Source organism: Mizuhopecten yessoensis, unplaced genomic scaffold (assembly GCF_002113885.1).
Source record: "Mizuhopecten yessoensis strain PY_sf001 unplaced genomic scaffold, ASM211388v2 scaffold9073, whole genome shotgun sequence".
Lineage (NCBI taxonomy): Eukaryota > Metazoa > Mollusca > Bivalvia > Pectinida > Pectinidae > Mizuhopecten > Mizuhopecten yessoensis.
In genome coordinates, this window is record NW_018407865.1 from 133,696 (window position 1) to 155,493 (window position 21,798).

Here is a 21,798-nt window from a genome sequence, read left to right on the forward strand (position 1 = left end):
GTGTTATTTATAGAGAGCCAGATGGCATTCCAGTCCAATGCAAAAAGATCATTCCATTTCTGAAGGGATTTTATCTCTTTACTATTTTGATACAATATATATTTAATTATTTTGTTAAAACACTTGTTCATGGCTAAAATGCTGTTTTTATAAGTGAAAACTAAGTCATCTGAAATTTTAAAGGCACTAATATTGTTTTCATTATTATTTTGTAGTATGTTTTTCCACCCTGACGGAAGGGCCCCTCTGATTTTTGAGAATTCCGATATCCAGTTATTTTTACTTTTTAACTTTTCCAGTAATTGTTCTGATGAAATAAAGTTATTTTGTACAACATTCCAGATATGTTTTATCTTTGTTATTCCACTCCTTGCCCAATTTTTGAAAAAAAGTGGATTATTTTTAAATAATACATTATGATTCCCAAATAGGTTTTGGTTAAGGACATCTTCTGCACTGCTTACAGGTACTTTTTTTTGCAGTTTTTGCCAATGCCAAATTCCCTCCCGATAAATTGCCGGAATTTTTTTCAACTCCAAATTATGAGTGTTGCTGCATCTACATAAGAAATAATCTGTATTGTAAGCTCTGTCATAGCTTTGCAGAAAGTGTTTACCTAGTATGTTCCACGTCTGTATTTCACTATGAATTACTCTATATATTAGTTTGATTCTATTCATTGTAACAATTATCTCTATATCTGTCATATTTAACCCTCCCTGCCCCTTTTCTAAATACACAGTTTCTTTTGCCACCTTATTTATTTTACTACCCCAAAGAAATTTATATATTAATTTGTTTATTTTTTGTAAATATTCTTCAGGTATGGTGTTTTGTGCTAATTCATAAGTTAACTGAGAGCATAGAAGGGATTTAATTATTAGAGTTTTCCCTTCTAATGACAAATTTCTCACTTTCCATGTATTGATTCTGTTTTCAATTTTTTTAATTTTACTCTCCCATAGCCTTGTTTTATCTATACTATAACCATGAAATATTCCTAATACCTTGATATTGTCTCTGACCCATGATATATCTGTATAGTTTGGGGGTCTTTGCTTCCAGCTGCCTATGTACAGACCTTTTGTTTTCTTTTTATTTACCCGTGCACCTGATGCTTTCTCATATTTTTCTAAAATCTTGAATAAAAACGGCAATGAATTTTCTTTACCTAGAAACAGTTGCGAATCATCTGCAAACATGCTTATTTTTGCTTGGATTTTTATATTATTTACTTCTGGGAGGTCAATACCTGTTATATTTTTATCTTTCCTTATGGAGCAGGCAAGTGCCTCTGCCTGAATTATATATAAAATTGGAGCCAAAGGGCATCCTTGTTTTACAGAGCGTGATAGGTTAAAGAAATTGGACATATGGCCATTTGTTGGAATACAGCTTTTGGAATATTTGTAGGTCATGTTAATGTACTCTATCATTGTTTTTCCAAAAATCATATTTCCTTAAACTGTTCTCTAACCAGCTCCATTCTACTCTATCAAATGCTTTCTGTTGATCTAGAAAAATTATTATCCCTCCCTTCTTTTCTATATCAGTATATTCAATAATATCGGACAGCAATCATATAGATTCCTCAATATTTCTACCTTTAATAAAGCCTCTTTGGTTGCTATGAATGACATTTGGTAATATAGGTTTAATTCTCTCTGCAATTATCTTAGCTATGATTTTATAGTCTGTATTAAGTAGTGTGTGTGATTGGTCTCCAATTGGCTATATCTAGTCTCTCCCCTTGTTTGTACACGAGTCTAATTATCCCCCTATACTGTGACGATGATAGTTTTTTGGTAATAAATATTTCTTCAATTACTTGTGTAAACTCCTTTTTGATGCTATGCCAATAAAGTTGATAGAATTCTGAGATAATGCCATCACTACCCGGAGCTTTATTGTTTTTCAGAGTTTTGATAACTTTTTGAATTTCTTCTTCTGTCGGAATTTTATCACAGTTTTTCTTTTCCATCTCTGTTAATTTGGTGTCTATATTCATTAAAAGTTTTGCTGCCTCTCGTTCATCCGAACCCTCAGATGAGAATAATTTTTGGTAAAATTTTACTTGTTCTTTTAAGATGGTATCTATATCCGAACTATATTGTCCATTTTCACATTTAATTGATGACCATTGTTTATTTTGTGCTCTCAATTTTTCTAAATTGAAAAAGTAACGAGTAGATTTTTCACCCTCCTCGTTCCATTGTACCCTTGACCTTACTCTTGCAGCCTCTGCAAGATTATTATAATAAGTTTGAATTTCTGATGTAAGTTCTAAAAGTTCCCTTTCATTATATATTGAACCCATATCCTTTTTCCTTTGCAATTCTTTTAATTTTGATTCTATTGTTTTTATATATGTTTTTGGTTTATTAACTATATGACTACATGTAACACATAATTGTTGTATTTTTATTTTTGTAAGTTCCCACCAGTTCATTTTACTTTCATAGTCCTCTATATTTTTTTTCCAATTGTTCCAAAAAACTTTAAACATTTCTTTGAAACAATCTGATTTTATTATATCAAAATTCATCTTCCAGTATCCCTTTCCTCTTTCAATTTCATCTAAATTGAGAATCACAACAGGTGAGCCATAGTGGTCATTTTCTGTAAAGGGACATAACTCTATACTGGAATTTATTATCATGTGATCAATTGATTTGCTTGTTAGAAAATAATCTATTCTTGATTGTTTCCTCCCTCTTTTGAAGGTATATGATTTTAATCCTGGGTTTCTACGGCGCCAAATGTCTTCAACAGCCAGATTTGTTATTAGTAGTTTTAGTTCATTTTGCCCTATTTCAACATGTGATGTACAATTTTTCCTATCCATTTCTATATTTTGAACACAATTAAGGTCTCCAACTAGAATATGTTTCTGGTCATTACCACTTATATCTTTGAGTTTTTGCCTCATGTTCTTGAAAAATAAAATTTTATCATTTTCCTCATTTGGTGTATATACATTAGTTAACCAAAAGGTACCTGTTTCTATTTCTAGTTTTAAAATAATAAATCTTCCATCAGTGTCAAAAATAATTTGTGAGACCTTCAAGTTTAGCCCTTTCCTTATAAGAATAGCTACTCCCCTTGAAGATGAGTTCCCATTTGCCCAGTATGCATTTCCATTCCATTCATTGTCCCACTTTTTTTGTATATTACTGTCACCACAGTGTGTTTCTTGCAATAATGCAATATCTACTTTTTGGCATTTTAACCAGTGAAAAATATTCCTTCTTTTCACATAATCATTCAAACCATTGACATTGATAGATATAAGTTTAAGATGCATGAGAAAATTGCATTAGTAATAGTAATAAAATTCACTAAAGTTTTTTTTTGGATTTTTGTTTTTTTCCATAAAAAGTAATGTTCATCTGTGATTAGTATAATACACTGTACTCACTATTCATCAGTTCATGTTTCTGATTGTTCATCTTCCTCTACCCTACCCTGTTTGGAGATTCCTCCTAAAGGGCTCATAGAGGCAGCACTAATAGTCCTCTTTTTCGATCCTTTGTTGGCCTGTACATGATCCTGAATCATCTTGGCTAAGATGTTGGCTCCATGTGGGCTGATGTGAATGCCCGTGGCATCATTTTGATCGTAACACCCCTTGATGGGTAGTCCTTTACTGATGAAACCCTTTTCTAGCTCCATATAATGATGATTTGTTTTTTTACACAGAGTTTTCACAAAATTGTTCACACTGCAAATGGCATGGTTAATTTTTTCACTCTGTGCACTTTTCCCTCTCTTGGGTAGGATACTACACAGTGTAATCCTGGACCTTGGAAAATGAAATCTGATTTTTTCCACTGCTGTTGTGAAGTTGATGGTGATGTTGTCAATGTTGTCCCCCATAAACCTGTTTATAGTCAATTTTGTCAATGGAAACATGTTCCCAAGATTGAAACTTTTAATACAAACTAGTAATTAAAACTAATGCGCAGTTTCCAGTTTTATTGTGCATCTTTAATTGACGGAAAGAAACATTCGTAAAACCAAGCAACATATTGTAGATTGCAATTGTTTATTACATGTATTTGGCAGTATGGTTCTAAATGTTGCATTTTATCATGTTCTGGGTTTTTGTGTGATGAGCAGGATGATAGACAAAAGGTAGAAATTAAGGAAAGATATTAATTGTTGCATGTTTGCATGTTTTCTGGGGTTTTATGTAAGGACAGCGACTAGATTTCCTGAGTCTGACGATGCAGTTAACAAGTTAAACTGTACCAATTTAGGGGGGGGGGGGGAAGCAGTGAAAATCTCAGAAAAAAATCAGCCCAAAAGCAGAGGAAATGTTGAATCCTCACAAGACAGTACATTATGTGATACCTGCCAATGAAAGGCAGCTAATAATAAAACAGCAAACACGTTTTTAGACTGTTAGGCGACAAAACCTTTGCTGTCAACTAATCGCCATTAGCAGCTTCATTAACATATATGCATATCTGTTGAATATGCATGAACTAGTTTTGTACAGTATCTGTGAAAAGTTTGAAGAAAATATGACTCAAATGTTTTAAAAGCAGCCAGCATTAAAAACTAAAAAGGTATGAATTTTCTTACAGATCATTAACTATCACTGCACAGTATCTTTTGAATTCAATCTAAGAACATTTACCAGCACCGCATATATTCACCCGACAATATATGATTTCACTCAACTCATATCCGGTAATAACTTCCAATTCATTCTAAGATTTAAAAATATTGTTACACATCTTTAGTTTATTATTTCTGTATTTATGTGTATTTCAAGGTAAAGGAGCTTAAATTTGTTCATGTGGATATTCTTCATAAACTTATATTGTAGAATTGAGATTAGGGAGTTGAGATAGGCTCAAACAAAACTGGTACAGATTTCACAGCAAGATAAGCTCTCTTACAAATTAAAGGGATTTCAAAATATGTCTTCTTATGCAAGTAATATATTTATGCTGCTTTTTAAAAACATTTTTTTTTCCTTTTAATCATAATTTCCAACAGCAGATTTTGGAGCTAACAATTTTTTGTACGTGTAGCATGTAATTCTTTTTCACCTGGACAGTATACATATCGTTTACATTTAATTACCTGGCTTTTGACATTTTAAAATCACCATCCATAAACATTTTTAAGATAAATGTAACAGGTGAATTCACATTCTCCATCATTCTGAAGGTGAAAAGGTTTTAGACATCACATTTCAATGAAAAATCTACTTTTAAAAACTCAATACAACTACTAGAACAAGATTCCATGTTATATCAATCAAGTCTATTACTACTCATATTTATATAATTTTGGCAGAGTAGTTTAATTTCATTTTTTCCACTGTGTGAACGGTCCCAACAAATATGTATAATAGTTTAATTGGCTAAAACGTTAAGGTGTTAAATATATCTTAACTATACTGACAACATACAAACCTAAACAGAAAGATGATTAAGATGTTTATTTACGCAAATTACGGAGAAATATTTATAATAATTGTATGAATTTCTCAGATTGAAAGGAACTACATGTACATATGTTGAATATGCATGAACTAGTTTTGTACAGTATCTGTGAAAAGTTTGAAGAAAATATGACTCAAATGTTTTAAAAGCAGCCAGCATTAAAAACTAAAAAGGTATGAATTTTCTTACAGATCATTAACTATCACTGCACAGTATCTTTTGAATTCAATTTAAGTACATTTACCAGCACCGCATATATTCACCCGACATATGATTTCACTCAACTCATATCCGGTAATAACTTCCAATTCATTCTAAGATTTAAAAATATTGTTACACATCTTTAGTTTATTATTTCTGTATTTATGTGTATTTCAAGGTAAAGGAGCTTAAATTTGTTCATGTGGATATTCTTCATAAACTTATATTGTAGAATTGAGATTAGGGAGTTGAGATAGGCTCAAACAAAACTGGTACAGATTTCACAGCAAGATAAGCTCTCTTACAAATTAAAGGGATTTCAAAATATGTCTTCTTATGCAAGTAATATATTTATGCTGCTTTTTAAAAACATTTTTTTTTCCTTTTAATCATAATTTCCAACAGCAGATTTTGGAGCTAACAATTTTTTGTACGTGTAGCATGTAATTCTTTTTCACCTGGACAGTATACATATCGTTTACATTTAATTACCTGGCTTTTGACATTTTAAAATCACCATCCATAAACATTTTTAAGATAAATGTAACAGGTGAATTCACATTCTCCATCATTCTGAAGGTGAAAAGGTTTTAGACATCACATTTCAATGAAAAATCTACTTTTAAAAACTCAATACAACTACTAGAACAAGATTCCATGTTATATCAATCAAGTCTATTACTACTCATATTTATATAATTTTGGCAGAGTAGTTTAATTTCATTTTTTCCACTGTGTGAACGGTCCCAACAAATATGTATAATAGTTTAATTGGCTAAAACGTTAAGGTGTTAAATATATCTTAACTATACTGACAACATACAAACCTAAACAGAAAGATGATTAAGATGTTTATTTACGCAAATTACGGAGAAATATTTATAATAATTGTATGAATTTCTCAGATTGAAAGGAACTANTACATGTACATATGTTGATGTCATTTCTGATTTTCTACGAAAACTTGATTAAAAAAACAATTCTGCTGACATGCGACAATATATAATGTCACTGTATTGTATCACAATCTATATGATAAGCCTTAAAAATTCAAATTAGAAGGAATATACAGTTTCATTAAAATGGATGCACGCCCTGGATTGACAGACTTATTAGCCGGTTTCGCCTAGTTCTGGGTCATAAACTTTCAGAAAATGCATCCGGATCATGATTTTTAAATAGCGACAACATTAATTCCGGTTCATTGAACTGTGGCATGTGTTATATATAACTGATGGTTGCAGAAAGAGTTGTTAACTTAATTCACAGATACGGTAACATAAAATTTGTCAAGTTTATTATTGCTATGATTATCAAAACTTGACAACACAGACCAACAAAAACGTGATGAAATATGAGCACCAACACCTACGTAAAAGTAGCGTGAAACAAGACTTTAAAGGATTTCGTTCGGGAAAGTCAAGCAGAACAAAATTTTAAACAAATGTCTTGGTAAGCTGTTGCATCTAGTCTACACTAAGGTGTCTTTGTGAATGAATAGCTAATCAGATCTGTTAAATAAGGTAAAACATCAATGTGCAAATTGTCCAATGGTAGCCTTGGACATTTATCTAAATATAATCAGCTAGAAAGCTAGAAAGATAGTGTTTTTGTTTAGTATACACCTACATCCTTTGAACCATAATTATTCTTCATGCTATTTTAAGACAAAATCAAAAGTCAGGATTATTTTGTAGCACAACAAAAAAATAGATAGGAACTTCTATGTCAGGGTAGGCAAGTATAACAATTTATCAAAGGAAATGCACCCATTAACATTAAATAATTTGAGTCATTTAGGGCCACAACCAGTGTGGAAGGGCCCCGCGAAGGGGCCTGATCGGTTACACAATCTTTGAACTACATCCGTTCATAATACACCTGTCAAATCTAAGTTTGATATAGGCAACATGTTACCTGTTTACTTTGGGGTTAACGATTAAAAAAACACTAGCCTATTGTCAAATGCATACTTTTACATATATATAAAAATTGAACAGAAATAAAATTTAGCTACAACTTAAGTGTTGATAAAAAAAGTAAGTATCATTTGGTTAAAATTCAGATGTGTGTAGATTCTTGTTAATTGTCTAGTCCTGATCTATGTATACAGTTTTACAACAAGGATTCATATTAATCATCATTTAGAAGACTTTTTTTTTCTGACTTGGAAGTATTCTCCTCTCTATATAGAAGATGAGGCATTCAAAATGAGCTTTCCTGACTTAGAGTAACCTCCCCTGTCAAGTTATGTATCTTGCAAACTTCATTGTTTAATTCATAGGCTTGATGGCCCTTAAATTGGATGCTCTCTTTTGATGTTGCACTTTTTAGAATTTCTGCATGGTAACATATTGGTTCAACGCAGGCTTTTAATTTGCAGTGTAAATGACCCAAGTCTTAAACCCCTGCCGATTTTCTGGGGGTTTTCCTCCATTTATTTCTAATTTCAAAAATTCAAATTTTGAACATGTATACGTTTAATTCTGTAAAATTAATCACAACATCTGATCTTTATGGAAGGGACTAAACAAACAATTCACATTAGTGATGACAGTAATAATGTTGTTCAATTTGTTGGTACCTTAATTTATAACACTAACCAAAATCTCGAGGAAATGAGTGGAAATATAATATTAATGAAATAAAACATAGCGTCATATTTGATGCAGAGGAAAATTTTGACACATAATTAACTTATCTGCAAGTTTGGCTTTTAGAATTCAAATTTCTTTGAAAAGTTTAATTCGACAAAGCTCGATTTTGACTGGATTTCCAATAATTAAAAAAATTGAATTTTGTTTTTAAGATTTTCAATTTTTATATATGTCTTATCAACCAATAGATTATACCCTGGATTTCCTATAGAAACAGCTATGGTCTTTTCAGTGGTGGAGGAAAACTGGATTACTTGGAGAAAAAACATTGACCTGCAACCAGTTCCTTGCAAATGCCCCACAAAGGCCTCAAACCCACAACCCAGGGATGGAGGGCTATACAGTGATCATAGATTGCCAGACACCATAACCACTATGCCACCATGGCCACGGCCACATGCATTAACTTTGAATGGGTATTAACTTTTTCTGATGATGATTAGTCTAACGACAAAATTCTAAATTAAATTCAGGTATTATGCTAAAAATATCCTGGCAGACAAAATACTAAGATATGGCCTCAGGAGACTATTTACCTTGCGCTGCATGACAATCATCAACAACATACAATGATGTTGTTGTAAATATTTTTAACTTTTTTTCACATGACAATGAAACATGTTATTACATTTGCACTATATGTCAGCAAAACTGCACACAATCTAAATTAAAACTGACCATGTGACTAAGCCAAAATTGTTTTCAGCTGAGTAATACCTTAAATTGTTTACAACCAACTAGATAGATGTCATGTATTTTTTTTATATCCTATATATACTCAAAACCAAAATATGTCCGGAAGGTGACGCGTGTTGTTTTAGTGAAGCAATCTGGAAAATATATACATACCGAGTGGTTAGGAAATTCAGGTCATTCGTATCTCCGCATCTTATACGGACAAACATAACATCTGATTGGGGGACAGTATCGACACGGACTAAGCTGTCTATGACACAAGGATAGACTTCCTGCTGAAGTTGTTCACCACATCAACAGCTGTTATTGTTTATAATGATGACCTGTCCAAATATGGGCATACAATTTAATCGCCTAGGGGTATTGGTGTATGTCAATGTGAGGTTACTCAACTACGCAACTGGTCAACTATATGAGCATTATTTGTAAAAAAAAATATAAAAAAAAATATTAAAAAAAATATTAAAAAAATGAAACAGAAAAACTTTTTCTATTATATGCCAGACATGTGATCTGTTGAAAAGAAAATGTTTTCTAGTTTGATATTGAGAAACTTGAACTTCATATTTAGTGCTGTTTAATTGATCACTTAATGTAAATAAAGATGTGTGTAGGAAAAAAAATACAATTAAAATCAGCTTTTTATAACACAAATTCAATTCATAGGTCTGAAGTCAAATGTCAAGGTCATTTGTACTGTAATTAAAACATATGTTTTAGCACAGTAAATCTAGTTCCCAGTTGACTATAACATTCAAACATCATATACAAAAATGTACTAGGTTTTTTTTCAGCAGTAGAAGAGAGTTCCACAGTTGAATAAAAAACACAAAAGATAGTTTAAGGAACCAGAGCATGAAGTTTATGCTGTTGATATGAAAATTTCGAAATTGCAAGTCTGAAGTATCTTTCTGAAGATGACAGCATTGTCAGAAAGGGGAGTAGGTTTCATTTCCTCACAAAAAATATAACCGATCTAAAGACTACTTGGTCAACTGTTTGTATTCGGGCGTTTGTAATATTTTGTTATGCATGAAAAGGAAATATGGCAAGTATTGCTTTAAATCACAAAATTCATATAATACATCCTTAAAGGCAAAAACGGCACCCTCATTCGTAAGGAAAGAGTGTTAGGGAAACTGAGTTTAATAAACCCAGGGGAAGTCAATTTGCATGGAAACCAATTACAAGTGGCCTTGACCTTTGACCATAAGATCTTAAAAGGATTCACAAGCAAGCAGTGCTGAAACACTGCAAGAAATTTGAATAGAATTAGCCCATTGAAACTTAAGTTATTGTGTGGTAAAGAAGGTGAAACAGACCAACAGGCAGATGAACATTATCATGTCATCTCCAATCTTAATATTGGCAGTAAATGTTGCCACGATAGACCCTCTTTCTTGAGTTAGTTGGTATATCATGGAGTAGGGATGGAAGATGGTAATAAGGGATGGGTGTTTAATACATCAAATACAGTAATACAGCACATACAATATAACAGAGACACAGATATTGAGTGACCTAGCTGAATCCTTATCACACAGGTATGTTTCAGGTACATGAACGTGGATAGATATACTGAAATCTACCCTTAGCTGCTTGGTATAAAGTTCATAACAAACTGTGACAAATCGGTGTCTTTCATCAGGTCCATTACACTCTGCCAATTGAGCTATATAGCTTTAAAGACCTATATAGCTATATTCACCTATAAATTAAAGCTGTATTGAGCTATAATTTCTCAGTTTTCAATTTTCATTAAAGGGGCTGGTCGGGGAAAAAATGTCATATTTGCTAAAATGGCATACACATGTTTAATATACCTTCTTATGAAATATACTGATTCAAATTTTGCTGAAATTCACTCCCTAAGAGTAAAAATTATAATTATATTAAAGAAATCCTAAATCGTCACCTGACAGTCTAAAACTCTCAATTGACCCAGATCAGTGATGTAATTTTACCGCACGCGCGTCATCAACAAGGCCAAATGTAAACATCGCGGCGAAAGAAAAAGATGCATGCAAAAGTCATGACAGGCACGAGGTATCAATACCGTTATATATAACAACAACATATAGGTAGGAATACTACACTTGCATCATACATGACCTTTGAAAACAATTATTACGTATAGTATTGATGTCTTGTCCGCTAGTTGAGTCTGACATGGCACATGACGGCGTGCTATTGTTGTTATCTTCACTGCCTCACTTTCGAAACAACCACGTGACATATATAAATAGATCTGCGCTAAATTTACGCGGGGCTTCCCCGAGATTTCAGTGGTCAAAACTGGACATTGCAAGCAGAAATCAACCATCATATTGCCGTGGTATAACTATTGGAAGGCCAGAGAACGCATTTAGACCCATTTATTTTGTAATTTTTTCCCCGACCAGCCCCTTTAAATCAAAGCAAAGTCGCATAAAACAATAAGGTATATGGTAATGTTGACTACAAAAAGTATACATTTAAATGTTTATTTTCATTTTTCATAAATGTAAAATTTCCGATTTTTTTTACATCATTTTTTTTTAAAAAGAATACTTATATTTAATGTCTTTTGTTATCAACCAAATGATAAAATCTTCTTTTAAAAGCGACTTTGTTTCGCTTTCCTTTAAAAAGAAAATCACATAAAAATAGCTCAAAAGACCTTTTTCAAATAGGTCAATAGAGCTATTATAGGTCTTTACAGCAATATAGCTCAATCGGCAGAGTGTACTGGACCTGTTTCATAGTTGATATCATTTGTTGTCGTCCCCATTTTCCGTTTGACTGATTCAGTTATTGTTACATTACAATTCTTATATATGAGTTTTGAGAAATATCTTCAGAGGTTTTTACAAGACTGCTTTTATTTCAGACCGAAAATTGACCTTCAACCTATAAAAATACACATACATGTAGCTGCAAGATTGTTAGAGGGTCAATAAGTGATTTGATATGTAAACTGTCTTTTTATTATAATAATAAAACCGTTATATCATAATCATTTCGGGTGAGTTCCACATTCATTACGAACACCACTTTGTTTTTGTTTTGGTATTGTGGTTATTCATACTTTCAATGACACACCTGTTGCATTCTGTTTCATAGTGTTTCTGGTATGCTTTCTACATCCATTTTTCATAAAGAGGACAGAAATGATTATCTTTAAAAATATTTCGGAGGCAGATTTTAATTGTACGTAGGATTATGGCCGCCTTCTAGCTTTGTGATGACAGGGAATTTCCCTTTAGCTCAATCGATAGAACGGCAGACTGGGAAGCTGGGGGTTGTGGGTTTGATCCCCGGTGGAAGCACACTGCTCTCTTTCTCGTTACATTTCAAAGAAGACCCAGTCCAACTTTTTGTTGACAAATAAAGCTGGAAACAAGCGATATGATTTGGATGCTGGATGGTTTTGATAGATTGTTTAGAAAGACAAGAAATATATAGTTCAGATATATATTTCAGTATTTTTGCAAGACTTGAGAGTTGGGGGTATTACCCGGTAACTTGAAACATAAATCACAAAGTCTTACCCATTTAGCAAGCCTATAATATTTTGAGGGTCAAAAGCCATTTTAGAGGGTCATATAAACCCCCAAATGGTGGTAAACTGAAACCCTGCATTTTTTGTATTGCATGTACAAAATGAGTGATATTTTAGTTAAGTTATAAATGATAACTCTTAAAATCATCCTTAAAACGTCAGATATAATATATAGTGTAATGAATTCAATAATCAATTGAAATGGATTATTGTATATAATGTTGACAGTTCAACAAAATATTAATTGAATAAATGTGTAGCATTTTGTTTACATTAGATACAAGTTTAAACAAGTGTGTGTTACCATTTGTTAACAATGTTTGTCTTTTGTACTGTTGTCAGTTCTCAGAAAGGGCGACAACATGTTATTTTTAGGTTCGCCTTCCACCTGTTCATGTCCTAAGCTAGGTTGACGGACCCCTTGGCCAAGCAAATTTAACAAGAGGCCCAATGGGCCTGCATCGCTCACCTGTTATTAATCTAACACTTGTAATCTTAAGATTTCATAAAAACCTATTAAAAGATTTAAACATATGACGCCTCTGACCTTGATAGTTGAACAAGGACATTAGGTTGAAAGTGGATCAAGGTCATTCATTTGAACTAACATGGTAGTCCTTCATCACAGCATGCTACAGGCCCAATTTCAGTACCCTGGCCCTTTTGCTTATTGAAAAGACGTCCCTTGAAGATTTTACGACATTTGACCCCTGTGACCTTGAAAGTTGGTCAAGGTCATTCAGTTGAACAAACTTGATAGCCCTTCATCCCAGCATGCTACAGGCCCAATATCAGTACCCTGGGCCTTTTGGTTATTAAGAAGAAGTCGCTTAAAGATTTTAAAGACATCTGACCCCAATGACCTTGAAAGTTGGTCAAGGTCATTTATTTGAACAACCTTCATCCCAGCATGCTACAGGCCCAATATCAGTACCCTGGGCATTTTGGTTATTAAGAAGAAGTCGCTTAAAGATTTAAAGACATCTGACCCCAATGACCTTGAAAGTTGGTCAAGGTCATTCATTTGAATAAACTTGATAGTCCTTTATCCCAGCATGCTACAGGCCCATTATCAGTACCCTGGGCCATTTGGTTATTGAGAAGAAGTTGTTTGAAGATTTAAGACATCTGACCCCAGTGCCCTTGAAAGTGGGTCAAGGTCATTCATTTGAACAAACTTGGTAGTCCTTCATCCCGGCATGCTACAGACCCAATATCAGTACCCTGGGCCTTTTGGTTATTGAAAAGATGTCGCTTGAAGATTTTACGACATTTGACCCTGTGACCTTGAAAGTTGGTCAAGGTCATTCATTTGAATAAACTTGATAGTCCTTTATCCCAGCATGCTACAGGCCCAATATCAGTACCCTGGGCCTTTTGGTTATTAAGGAGAAGTCGCTTAAAGATTTTAAAGACATCTGACCCCAGTGACCTTGAAAGTGGGTCAAGGTCATTCATTTGGGCAAACTTGGTAGCCCTTCATCCCAGCATGCTACAGGCCCAATATCAGTACCCTGGGACTTTTGGTTATTGAGAAGAAGTTGTTTGAAGATTTTAACATATTTCAACCCCTGTGACCTTGAAAGTGGGTCAAGGTCATTTATTTGAACAAACTTGGCAGCCTTTGATTCCACCATGCTACTGGCCAAATATCTTCTACCTAGGCCGTTTGGTTATTGAGAAGAAGTTGTTTGAATATTTTAACATATTTGACCCCTGTGACCCTGAAATTGGGTCAAGGTCATTTATTTGAACAAACTTGGTAGCCTTTGATCCCAGCATGCTACTGGCCAAATATCTTCTACCTAGGCCTTTTGGTTATTGAGAAGAAGTTGTTTAAAACAAAAAGTTGAGGCCGGACAGACGGACGGACGACGGATGCCGCACCATAACATAAGCTCACTTGCCCTTCGGGCAGGTGAGCTAATAAATGTTTGGTGATACAAGCAGGTTTTCTTACACACAGATTTAGTTGTCTGTAAACTTCTTTTCAAAACAGCATACACCCCGGATGTGCTGTTTTGTTGTACATTGCAGGCTAGACACATGTCTACCTTATACAAACAGGTATAAAGCTAGGCCTACCCGTCTCATTATCAGTGTCTGGTCGGGGTCACTATCTAGAACGGGTACCTTGTTATAAATTATTTCAAAAGCTTGTCAATTGATAAAATAAACACAATATATACATTTGTTTCTAACATATGGACAGAGCATTTCAGTGTCGTAAGTAGAAATTCGGTTGTCACAGCAAAATCCACAGATTGTTCATGTCTTTGTTATCGATCGTGACTCCGTTACAATGGATGTAGGTTTGTTTGTATAGGCCTAAATAAAACGCCCCCTATAGGCCTAGGCATGAATGATTCTGTATATTACGGGTAGTTTGAGGCAACATTCGCCAGGTCGTGAGCAGCACCTGTACACGAACACACGCATGTGTCCTGATCTTATAAATGACTGCCAAAATACTGGTTTTAAATTGTCGATTTTGCAATACATCCGAATACACAAACCATGACACACTAAAACGCGTGTCGACAAAGATTGCCTCATAAACGGGGAGGTATTTACCTTCCAACGATCACTTTGCTCTTCAGTGCGTAGAAATTGTCATCATCGAGCAGCGCGTCAGCTTCGATTTGACTAATCAGATCAAATTCAATCCCAGAATCTTGCATTTCTTGACAGTATTAAGACCGACTATCTATTTTTCTTTCACACAACTTCGTCGATGTTTCTATATTTCCTTCAATATGGCCACATCTGAATCCACCAATCAGAATCTAGCTTTCTGAGAGCGCATTTATAAATAGAAATATCGTCACTGTCGGGGAAATTCCCAATACGTCACTGGGATTTGGCGTGCTTTCGTTCTGTCTTTTGCGAACCATGTCAGGACTGAAGTAGATGTACTTAACAATTTAAATTAGGGAAAACGATTAAGAATTTAAGATTGTATTTTTCTTTCATCTCTAACTAAGCCCTAATTGTTGTCTTTAATATTACAAGCGTTTTGTAAAGAAAAAACTGATAATTTTACATGTAAATTTTAGTTAGGCCTATCACGTTATATATAACAACCTTATAAATGTTGCATTTGTGTCTAAATAGGCCTATCAATTCGTGATAAATTTACGTGGTTTCATAGAATAAACTCAGCGTTTTTTTGTTGACTTTTTCTTAGATATTTTAAAGATGAACATCCAAACCGTTTAACTCTTCTGATAAAGTTGTAATTATAGTATTGTTATCTTAGCAGTATTTTAAGATAATGAATTATGATTAATATACAATGTATATATAGTGTATTGATGGAGATTCGACGTAGGGAAGGGCTTCGTATAAGTTGTTTAACTTGTGCTCAGTCCCATGGATAATTAAAATTGGCAATGAATTATGTTTAAAATCAAAATGCGGCGTATTGATAGTGGATCAATAAAAAAAATAAGTCTTAAGTACAATAATTGAGCAACGGTTCACAAGCTTCTCTAATGAATTAAAACATATTTATATAGTTTGGGAAGTTATCACACCAAGCCTAGCGGGCTTATCCTTGATAAAATGTATTAACTTCGACCAGAGACGTATGATCACTGCAGAGAGCGAAAGTAGCCACAACTAATAGAGTATCGAGGATGACCCTAGTACTTTACACTTTTATGTGCATATGTATGTGTGAGAAAAAAAGTCCGCGAAAACAACCAACATATAAATCACCATAGATTTTATAAACACAATCATATTTAGCGTAAACTCAAGTTAAGATACTCAGTATTATCACAGTAACTTTAAGATAAAGTCCTTGATAATATTTCTAGATAAAAGTAAAATAAAAAGGCCTCATTTGAATTGAAGAAGATAATATACTGATAGCGGCTCAATGTAGGCAAGGCGTTAGATACTCTTATTCCGTGATGTAGGCTACCAATATCATTGGGTACATATAGATACATAAATACACAATGAAAATTCAGCATGTAAAACTAGTTATCGATGACCTTTAAGATTGTAAAGCATGTTGTAATACACGTAACCCTTTTTCAAGTTTCAAGTTTTATTATATCCAAATGCAATACAGCACATATATAGGTTAGAAAGATACATAATTAAATATTCAAAATGTATATGTGATGTACAAGATGGCGGAGGACAATTTCATTCAAATATATATATGCCTACAGGCATGTAATAATGATATCACTTGCAGTTTTACAGCATTATTTTTTGTAAAGTTGTGAGAAGGACAGTATATAACAGTAAATCATATGTGTGACCACGGAATTAGATTAGATATCTAAGTCCGTGGTGTGACGTTACTACCTGTATATATATGTGACGACATGAAAGGATGACATCATAATGAAAACACTACATATAGCTTCAAACAGCCAGAAAGAATCATGGGATGTCATTTAAGTACTATTTAACGCGCTATTAACGAATCTCAAATAACTATTATTATACATACATGTACACTTATAACAAAGTAGTTTTAAATAATGTTTTAATATAATATCACTACTGAGCGAGGAGAATTTTCCTTTTAGCAGTAGCGTGCCACAAATATTTACCCAGTCTATTTAAAGATTTAAGACTTTTACAGGTAAATAATTCTATTAGTTTATAGACACTTGGATGTCGATAATAATACTGTTTGATGTATGTTTTTCTTAAATCAGAATATGCAGGACAAAGTAGTACAAAATGTACTTCATCTTCGATATCATTTTTATCGCAGACTGTACATAATTATTCTCTGACCTCTTGGAATGTTATTATAGCGCCCAGATTCTATGTTAAGACTTGTGTGCTTGCATGCGAAACTGACTCAATACATTTTTTATCCTTTTATTAATGGGCTTAGTCAGATAGAACTGGACGCAAAAGGTATCAACAAGATGCTTGTACAAATAACATTTTGAAGATGCATCAAAAGCACTGCGTAATTCTTGGATAAATACATCATGAACACGTTGAGCATACATTTGCAAAAAAAAAAAATCATTTTGTACATATTGGCAAGTCCAAATATAATCAAAACCCAAACTACATAGTTCATGCTTAATTTGATAAACCCAATTAATTTTACAATTAGGCTTTCTGATATTCAATTCGACTAATGCGTCGTAACATGATTTTAAACACAGTTATTAGTATTTAAAAAGTTTAACCAATATCTCATTATGGACATTTTACGTTGCACTTATAATGAATATCTCCCAGTTTCAAAGTAAACCATAGAAGTATTGACAGTTTTCTTAACATTTAATAGGTCTTTGAGAAAAAGGAGATGATTTTTTTCAATTTGTGGCGAGACATAATGCCCCCAAACTTCACACCCATAATTCCATATGCATGCAACATATGTATCGAATAAAGGCATGTTAGTTTCCGTATTAAGGGCAAACTCTTTCATTTTTCTTTTTAAGTGGTAATATGCTTTCCGTCCTTGACAAGTTAATGTATCTTGTGTTACAGTAAATCTTCCATTATAGTTTTTAAAAAACTAATCCAAGATAACAAAACTTATCAACAATTTCGATAGATTTACCATTGAAAGTCCAAATTTCAGAAGGTAAAATTCTTTTTCTTTTTCTAAAAACAATAATTTTTGTTTTTTCTATATTAACATTTAAACTCCATTTTCAGTGTATGTCTGTAAACGATCTAGCATATGCTGAAGATCGGTAGCATCCTCCGAGAATAAAACTGTGTCATCCGCATACATCAGCATAAACAGGTTTAACAACTGTAATTCCTAACTTTGACAATTAGAATTTATAAATTCACTTTCCATATCATTTACAAATAATGAAAAAAGCATGGGAGATAACGATTCCTCTTGTAATAATCCGACATGTAAATCAAACATGGCGGATATTTTACCATGTAATTTCACACATGAACGTACATTAGTAGTCTACCCCTAATACCACTTCTCCAAAGTTTATACCACAAATTCTGGTGTGCCACACTATCAAATGCCTTACTATAACCAATAAAAGCGCAATAAAGCCTCTTGTTTCGTTCTATCGAATTGATAATTAAACTATGTAATCCAAAAATTGCGTCTCTTGTACCAAACCCAGGCTTAAAACCAAACTGAGCATAGGAAACAATGTTTCCTCGTTTACTCCATTTTAACAGACGTTTATTTAACAACGACGTAAACAGTTTAGCTAAATGGCTAATTAATGTAATTCCCCTATAATTATTAACATTGTTTCTATCGCCCTTTTTATGTAAAGGAATAATGACGCCATGAGCCAATGTCTCTGGAAAATATCCTATTTGTAACATAATGTTAAATAACCCTTACACCCAAAGATCATCAACGACTGTCCTGATAATGCAGTACAATGACTGTCGTTGGTACGCCCGGTTTACATTCATAGCTATTCAATGTGTACAAAAACCTAGTTATATGTAGGTATAAAAGCCGCGTCGTCGCCCAATGTTGCCTTTAAAGATTTGACATAATATTTAAGAAGTATCTCGCTATTTCTTTAACGCGCGCAGTGTTGGTCAACACCACTTAACCTGGTGGGGTGGTGGTCAAGCTAAGAGGCATTAAAATGTGAGGTGTCACATACATTTTGGGTTACGTAATTGGTTCGTAATAGTTTTCTGTAACTATAGAATACCCCTCAGGTCAAGCTACACGTATGCACTACCTATTACAAATGTCACCCTATTAGTCCACAGATCCTAATTAACTAAGTATTAAGGATATAAGCGACCATACTACACATTAAAATCTTTTCTATTAAAGTGACTTTCCCTATAATGTGTCAGTAACGATTATCTTATGAATCGGCATTATAACTGAGAGCTAGTTTAAAGACATAATAGCAATGGATTTTTTTTTCTTAACTGGGTTGGAATTCCTATGAAATTCAATGAGTTTTTCGCATTTGCAAAATTGCTTTTACAAATATAAATGATGGATGAAAGAAATGTCAAATGTTAACTTATGTCCCAGAAGTACAGGGATACGTCACAAAGCATGACCATTTAAACAGGAGATGTTTTAATATGTTATTAAATATACCCAGTCCAAATAGAATGCAGTCTGCTGAAATACTTTTGGAGAGGGCTTCATATGAGTTTAATAACTTGTGCCCAATCCTTTTGTATCCATAAAATATGTTTAAACTAATACTTTCTCGCGAATTTCTTAACAATAATATTGCCTATGTATAATGTGGAAAATATGTATCACATTACTGCTATTTTGTAACAAATATGTCTCGTTTCTATCAAAGCCTTTTACTTTTTTTCAGTTTAAGACGGACAGAGCTGCGTGACTCAATTTTAATTTGACTTGTTTACTGTCTGGAGAATTCGAACGTTTGACAAACATCGTTAGTTTAGTTATATATTATGATAAAGATTTACATTTCCATAAAAATTGTTTTTTAGAAATCCCACGAGATTATTTTTGTGTCGCTACGTAAATATCTTTCATCACAATACACCAGGTGAACAAGCTTATCTATATTATCTATAGTTCCATACATTTTGTCTGACCTAGAACATTTTAATAATACGATATATAAAATTATTTGGAATTATTATTTAATAGACAAGACAAGTGGATATTTATGTCTTATGAGTCAATGATACTATTTATTTTTTCTTTTACCTTCAAACTTTGAAGTGTGTTTAAAAATGAATAGTGTGGGGTTTATAGGCAATTGCGTCATCTTGGACTAAAAAATCAAACTGACATCTTCCTCCCAAAGCAAAAGAAAACTAGTACTAATTGTAATGGGGGGAGGCATTACAGAAGTCCCCCAAACTGTCCCCATAGTCACAAAGATACATCAGAAAAGGTTCACAATTGCATAAAACACTTTCATACTAAATTTGTGTGGAATCGAACAATATCTAAATTTCGACCAATCAGAACCCAGTATATGGTTGCCATTTTGTCAAATGAGAAAATAAATGTCGCAGTTGAGTTTGCAATGCCATATTACACATACATACTAAAATTCAACGAAATCGAACTACAGCGGAGCTTCGACCAATCAGTAACCAGTATATGGGAGCCATTTTGTCTAATTAGAGAACGGATGTCATAGTTGCGTCCGCGGTACCATCATACACCTACATGCTAAATTTGGAATGCATTGGAAAATGTGTATAAAACATGTAAAATAGGATAGGTGACATTGGCTAACCTTAGCGACCACCTTAAGAAATTTTCAATTCCCAAAATTTCAAAAATTCATGGCGGCCATCTTGGACTTCTGGTCGAGATAAAAAAATAGTTTGTTGCACACCTAGACCCCCTAATAAGTATATGTGTGTAGTTTCATGATGATCTGCTCAGTAGTTTCTGAGATAACCTCCGGACAAGTTCATGGCTGAAGAATAATAATAGGAAGAAGAACACAGAATAACTAGTACTAATTGTAAAGGATGGCCGTTACAGAAGTCCCCCAACGACCCCTGTCGGACTTCGGCAGAATCAGACAACATTTAAATTTCGACCAATCAGAGGGCCAAATTTCGTTACCATGGCAACTGAGTTGTGCGAAACTGTTACCATTGTGTTTGGCATCGCTAAAAACCCTTATGTACTTATTTTGGACAGAATCAGACAACTTAATAATTTCGACCAATCAGAGGCCACCATTTCGTTATCATGGTAACTGAGCTTTTCGAAACTGTTACCATTGTGTTCGGCATCACTCAAAACTCTTATGTACCGATTCCGGGAACAATCAAACAACATCTATATTTGGACCAATCAGAACCCAGTATATAGTGGCCATTTTGTCAAATTAGAAAACACATGTCGCAGTTGAGTTTGCAATGCCATATTACACATACATACTAAATTTAAACTAAATCGAACTACAACGGAGCTTCGACCAATCAGAAACCAGTATATGGTGGCCATTTTGTTTAATTAGAAAACGGATGTCATAGTTGTGTTTGCGGTACCATCATACACCTACATGCCAAATTTGGAATGCATTGGAAAATATATGTAAAACATTCAAAATAGGAAAGGTGACATTGGCTAACCTTAGCGAACACCTTTAGAAATTTTAAATTCCCCAAAATTTCAAAAATTCATAGCGGCCATCTTGGACTTCCGGTCGAGATAAAAATAGCTTGTTGCACACCTAGACCCCCTAATGAGTATATGTGTGTAGTTTCATGATTATCCGCCCAGTAGTTTCTGAGAAGACCTCCGGACAAGTTCATGGCTGAAGAAGAAGAAGAA

General features: G+C 33.6%; 1 protein-coding gene across 2 annotated transcripts in view; it reads right to left on the bottom strand.

Moving 5' to 3' along the window:
* The window catches only part of LOC110457295 (microphthalmia-associated transcription factor-like), a 58,105-nt gene that overhangs the window by 21,110 nt on the left and 15,197 nt on the right, over nt 1–21,798 (bottom strand). Inside the window, exon 1 of one of the 2 annotated variants that reach the window (XM_021508501.1) lies at nt 15,129–15,325. The exons of the other annotated variant lie outside the window; for it this stretch is intronic. Coding sequence (XP_021364176.1) covers nt 15,129–15,235 — 107 coding nt within the window. The 5' untranslated portion in view covers nt 15,236–15,325. Of the gene's footprint in view, nt 1–15,128; nt 15,326–21,798 lie in introns of those variants that run through there. 2 annotated transcript variants of the gene reach the window in all.